Source organism: Belonocnema kinseyi, chromosome 6, assembly GCF_010883055.1.
Source record: "Belonocnema kinseyi isolate 2016_QV_RU_SX_M_011 chromosome 6, B_treatae_v1, whole genome shotgun sequence".
Taxonomy (NCBI): Eukaryota; Metazoa; Arthropoda; class Insecta; order Hymenoptera; family Cynipidae; genus Belonocnema; species Belonocnema kinseyi.
Genome location: NC_046662.1, coordinates 71,751,433 through 71,757,656, shown reverse-complemented (window position 1 = coordinate 71,757,656; position 6,224 = coordinate 71,751,433). Strand labels below are relative to the sequence as shown.

General features: G+C 30.4%; 1 protein-coding gene across 2 annotated transcripts in view; it reads left to right on the top strand.

Annotated features, from left to right (window-relative positions):
• LOC117174981 (muscle M-line assembly protein unc-89) overlaps positions 1–6,224 on the top strand; it is a 71,224-nt gene that overhangs the window by 10,054 nt on the left and 54,946 nt on the right. For both annotated transcript variants that reach the window (XM_033364463.1, XM_033364462.1), the window contains exon 2: positions 3,679–3,791. In XM_033364463.1, the coding sequence (XP_033220354.1) occupies positions 3,723–3,791 (69 nt within the window). In that variant the 5' untranslated portion in view covers positions 3,679–3,722. The remainder of the gene's footprint in view (positions 1–3,678; positions 3,792–6,224) is intronic.

Here is a 6,224-nt window from a genome sequence, read left to right as displayed (position 1 = left end):
ATACTATTTGTAAATAATTTTTAGTAGGTGAGATTAATTAAAAAGAAAATTATTACCTTAAAAAAAAAACAAAGAAAAAAGCCAAAAAGTTATTTGTCTGCAGAAACATTGTTTGCCCCTCTGTGCGCCACTTAGCTCCATTGTACGGTACATGTTTAAAGTTTGAAATTGTTCAATTCTAAAGGCTTGCGACTTTTAAAGTTATAATTTGTATAGCACTAATTAAATAAATAATTTTAAAAATCGTAGAGTAAAACGGTTTAATAACCAATTAATTGAAATAAAAAATGATAAATTGAAACTTTTCCATAAATCCTCTAAGTAGTCTAAGTTATATAAAGAATTCAGTAACCTATTTTATCCACAACACATAAATATTTATACATCTAACAAGAAGCATGAATTTCCATATGAGAAACTGAATCATTCATTGGAGGAGAATTTTCACTATTCAGTGCGATGATCCACATGGTTAATTATTCATCCTTATTAGACTTAAATGAGCCTAGAAGCACCTCTAAGGAAAAGTTACGAGGCATCTTTTTTCTCTTTTTCTGGCTGAATGACCTGTGATTGACTTTAATTATTATGCCTTTCGGGGTATGAAAGAACATGTAAACACACCTTTCGCGACACAAGAGACGTCGATGAGTTATACGAATTGCGTCCTTGCAGTAAAATTACGCACACGCACGTATTACGCTCATATACGTATTACGCACAAGAACGTATAACACACATGCAAGTATACAGCTGCAAAAGGCCGCCATGGTGTCTTTAGTAATCTGTTATATGTGCATGTACCTGTCGCGCCCTATTGGATATGCACATGATGTCAGATATGCGTCACATTACTGTCATTCGTGAATGTGTTATTTTTAAGGACGCGACTTCCGGTGGAGTGGCCGCAGATTCACGCCCAATGTTAAAACATTAGGCCTATTGTTTACATTTCTTTATGGATTTTAGCCCATCCCAATTACTTTGCACGATAAGAAAAAAGATTCTTTCATCGAAGGAAAATTTCTTTGAATCAAAGAAAAATGTTCGTTGGCTTTAAGGCAAAGATAAATTTCTTTGATTCAAAGGACTTAGTATTTTTTGACAGAAATCGTTTTTTTTCCATCGAAAATTTTTCTTTAATTAAAAATAATTTTCTTTATTTTGAAATAATTTTTAGTGAAATTAACAAGATTATGTTAATTAAACGGATTCTTGAATAAAAGATAAATATTTTTCTGCGTGCAGTCTTACTTTTCGTTTGGAATAATGGGTAATTATGTTCATGAATTAGATAACGGTAATATGATAAACACAATTTATTATACAAAAACTGCAATCTAATTTAACCCTAAGGAGGCGTTCAAAAACTACGTCACGCTGCTAGAGGACTGTAACAGATGAGAATAATAATTTTTTGAAATGCTTGAAAAAATGACAATTATTGATTTTATTTTAGAAGTAAAAACTTTTTCCCCTATTCCCCGCTTTGTCTATTTAAAAAAAATTCGTATTTATTCTCCTGTTTTTAAGAAACTTGCCCTTCTTCTCCCTTTCGCTTAAATGCGAACTGAATTAATAGAACCCAATAAGAAAACCCAACTATTTTTTGTTAAAAATCAATTCCGAGGTTAATTCTTTTTAATTAAAAAGTCTACTGTCATATTTTTGCTACAGAATTCATCTCTTTGGGTGACAAATTTTACTATTAGGCTGAAGATTGAACTATTTGTTTTAATTTTTTTTTTAGTTAAAAAATCAATTTTTCTGACTTCCTTTTTTTTACACTTATCGTTGAAAATTGATCGTTTTTAGTTAATAATTCAACTACTAAATTTTGCATTGAGAATTAATATGTTTTTGTTGAAAATTTAACTACTTGTTTGAATATTGAACTGCATTGTTAAACATTTATTTTAATGGTTGAAGAATTAACTATTTTCTTGATAAATATTTTATTAATAGAATATTTAACTATACAATTATTGGTTGAAAATGGTCAGTGTTTTATTGAAAATCTAACAATTTAGTTTAAAATTGCTTTCTTTTTTTTCGTTGAAAATCAATTTTTTAAGTGCAAGTTATTTGTTTCGTTGAACAATTTTTTAAAATTGAAAATTCAATACTTGGTTGAAATTGGACTTCTTCGTTAAAAATTGCTTTTTTGTTCTTGTTAAAGATGAATTATTTTAATTGAAAATTCATCTCTTTGGTTGAAAATTAATTTTTTTAACTAAAAATTTAACTATTCCAGTTGAAATACAGCATTTTAGTTGAAAATTTACCTCGTTGATTGAAAGTTTAACTATTTGGTTGCAAATGCAACTTTTTAGTTGATAACTAACTTTTTCCTTGTTGACAACTGCAGGCTTGGTGAAAATTTAACTATTTTTTTAAAAGATGATCTTTTTCGTTTTAAAAATTAAACTCTTAACAGTTCTTGGTTAAAAATTAAACTGTCTTCTATAAAAATCGTCTTCTCGGCTTGAAGATTCGAATCTTTGGTTAAAATAATTGGTTAAAAATGTGTTTCTTTTGCTTGAAAGTTTGATTATTTGTTTGTAAATGCAACTATACTTTGTCTAAAATAAATTTATGACTTCATTCTCGGGGATTCAAGCAATGAGGGTGTTCAAAGCATAACGTTTGCAAGGAAAGAAGTTATTTTGGTCCTTCGAGTCGGTTATAAAACAATATATACTTTTTAGATTATGATATAGGTAAATTAATAAAAGAAAAGTGGAAAAGTGTCAGCGATTGTAGCATTGAAAATAAGTTCTATTTACAATTGTATGTAATTTGAAATAGAGTATCGATATTCAATTGCAAGTTATGTATTAGAATCAATATGCATGGCAAGCTTTTCTTAGACGAACTTAATAGTCGAAATCCGTTGAAGTTCAGTGGATTTATGGCCGTTTTAAATTTTAAGTGAAGCCGGTGCAGCCAACCATTTCTGCAACGGATTGCAACACACTTTTACTGGGGTGCTTGTTACTTTTTTCCACGTGCCGTTTTTTCCTTGTGAGTAAACATACTAGAACACAGTTACACGCCCCAATAAGTGTGCGAACAATACTTTTCAGTTCTAAAATCGTTGAGCCTTAACTCACAGGTGAATACTAAATACAGCAATTAATAATAATAACAATAATAATAATGTTTAAAATATAGTAAAAATCACTGTAAGTACAAAAATTTGCATTTAGATCAGTACCTACCGTTATGTTACAAGTTGCTTGTCTGTAAAAGGAATTAAGTTTCTAAATAGTTATAAACAACGTAAATTTTGCAATAATTTAGTTACAAGTAGCTATTGTCGAAATGAATAAGAAATTATAGGGATATAAATGAAAAATGGTTAAGATACTTTACATTTAGAAAAAGCATTTTTTTAAATTGTTTAAATGTATAATATATGCCAAATAAATAATTAATTTATTCCGCCCTTCGATGCGTAGAATGCACATTAATCGCTGGTTTATATTAAATAAGATTAATGAGAGTATTATAAAAGATAGAAGATGTTTAATATTAAAAATTGAGAGAGGTATAAGAAAGGTATTTCCTTTTCTTGCGGCTGTTTGCTTGGCATTATCCAAAGTTCTCGAGTAAGCTTGATAAATTATGGGGCATCATGGAAATATATCCTGACGCGAGAAACTTTTCTTTTCACAGGTCACGACGAAGTTGGCACGACCGAGATCAACTAGCATTATCCAATGATGGAAGTGATTTCAACACGCCGATACGAAGCTCGTCCCCCGGCAAGTGCTCATCCAGAAATCTTGGTAAATGCCCTATTCCATTCTAAAACCGTCAATCAAAAATGAAAAATCATCTTTCATTCATTTAAAAACCAGCCTCAAATATTTCAAACATATAAAATGATTTTAAAAGGAGGTTCAAAGTAATTCAAGTAATTCACAGGATTTTAAAGATAGGATAATGGGTAAAGTGATTGGCCGCCTTTGACAATGATTGGCCACTTCAAAATGATCATATATCAAGAAATACTGACAATGTAAACTTATAATAAATAACTTTGAGTATGTTGAGAGCAATCTTGCAGTGTTTATTAAGGTTCATATGTGAATATGTCTTATTTACGTATATTTAATGCAAGTGGCCACTATCTATTATCTAACGTGATAGGAAATCAAAGCAAGGACAATGTGTTTGATAATTGATGGAAGGTGATAACATAAATTCAGAATTTTCATAAATAATATATATGTAATATTTTTGTACAATGTATAGAATAACAACCCTAATAGTGAGCTATCTACCTAGATTATGCTACACCATGCAAAATAGGTATTGAAATCAACCATGATTACAAAGTTTTATTCAATAATAATTGTTGATGTTAGGTTGTTGACCAGGGGAGTGCATTAATAATTGTTATGTCGAAGTGCGGGGAATCGAGTAAGGGGAAGGGGGTAGTGAAGGGAAATGATGGGAGAAGAAGTAAGGGAAGTAAGAGGAAATGAGGGAAGGGGGGAGAAGTGAGAGAAGGCTAATTAGGTGAAGAGCGAGGAAATGAGGGAGGGGAAGTGAGCAGAAATGAAAGAAGGCTAAGTAGGTGAATTGTGGGATATAAGGGAGTGGAAATCAGGGAAGTGAGTGAAAATAAAGGGAGGAAAAATAGACGAAGTGAGAAGAAATGGGGAGAAGCGGTGTAGGGAAAATTAGGGTAGGGAAAGTGAAAGAAGTAAGGAGAAATTAGAGAAGGGAATTTAGGGGAAATGAAGGAGGGCAAGTGGAGATGTAAAGGGAAATTAAGGGATCGGATGTGAAAGGAAATGAGGACAGAAGAAGTAAGGAAAGTGAGAGGAAATTAACATCACAATTATTTATTCAATAATATTCGGCGTCCTTAAGCAAAATAATTATCCGAAAAGAGAGCTACTATAAGAGGGCACTATTTCAAGCAATTTCAAAGGATTCTAAGTATTTAAAAGAATTAAAAATGATTTAAAACAATTTCAATAGGGTTTCAAAGCATTTCGAGGGGATTCTAAGGAATTCAAAATATTTTTAAAGGATTTTTATGGATTTCGATAAATTTGAAAATAGTTAAAAGTATTTCAAGGTATTTCAAAGTATTGCGATATAGATTTCGATGGATTTAGACAAATTTCAATGAATTGCAAAAGATTTCAAGAGATTTCAAATTTGCAATAGATTTTAAAGTACATGCTGACAACAACTTCAGGAATGTTTCAAAATATTTAAAATATTTTAAAAATTTTAGAGATGTAGATATATTTAATGGAATTTCCACATTTCTTCAACGAATTTCAAAAGATTTAAAAAGAGTTCCAAGGGATTTAAACGGTGTTTCAAAAATTAAAAAGGTTTTCAAAGGATTTCAAGGGATTTCAAGGAATTTTAAGAGATTTCATGGGATTAAAAATATTTTATAACATTTTAAAGCATTTACAGGGTTTCAAGGAATTTAAAAATATTTCAAGACACATTGAAATATTTTAAAGAATTTAAAGGTTTTTTTTAGAAGACTCTCAAAGTATTTCGATAAATGTTAACGATTTAAAAGAATTTCAAAAGACTTTCAGGGAATTTTAATATATTTTGAGAAATTTCAATGGATTTCAAAGGCTTCAATGGACGTCGAGAAATTTAATTTGATTTTATAGGTTTAAAGAATTCTAAAGGATTTTGAGGAAGTTTCAAAATATTTTAAAGAATTTGAAATAATTATTTCCTGTACCATATCTACCTCAAGCCAATTAATACAGTACTTTCCGAATGTTTTAAAGTTTGTTACTTTAAAAATTAACTTTCATGATTTTAGCCATTTCATAAATATTTAAATAAATTGTAATTTAACAAATTAATCATAGTAGACGCCATTCCCTTTCAAAAAAGGGTTTCATAGCCTATTAGGACGTTAATTACTTCATTCAAACCACCTCCAATCATACTCCCTATCTCTTAATTTATTATCACTCCCCCACTTATTTCCACTCATTTTCCTTACTTTTCCTCTTTTGATTTCTCTTCAGTTCCTTTACTTCTCCTATATTATTTCCCAGTACTTCACCTACTTAGCCTTCTATAATTTCCCCTCTCTTCCCTCTCTTCCCTTACTTCCCTCCCTAATTTCCTCTCACTTCCCCCATTTATCATACCACCATTTCCCCTACTTCATCTCCCCTTATTTCTTCTCAATCACACTACTTTACCCCCCTAATTTCCCT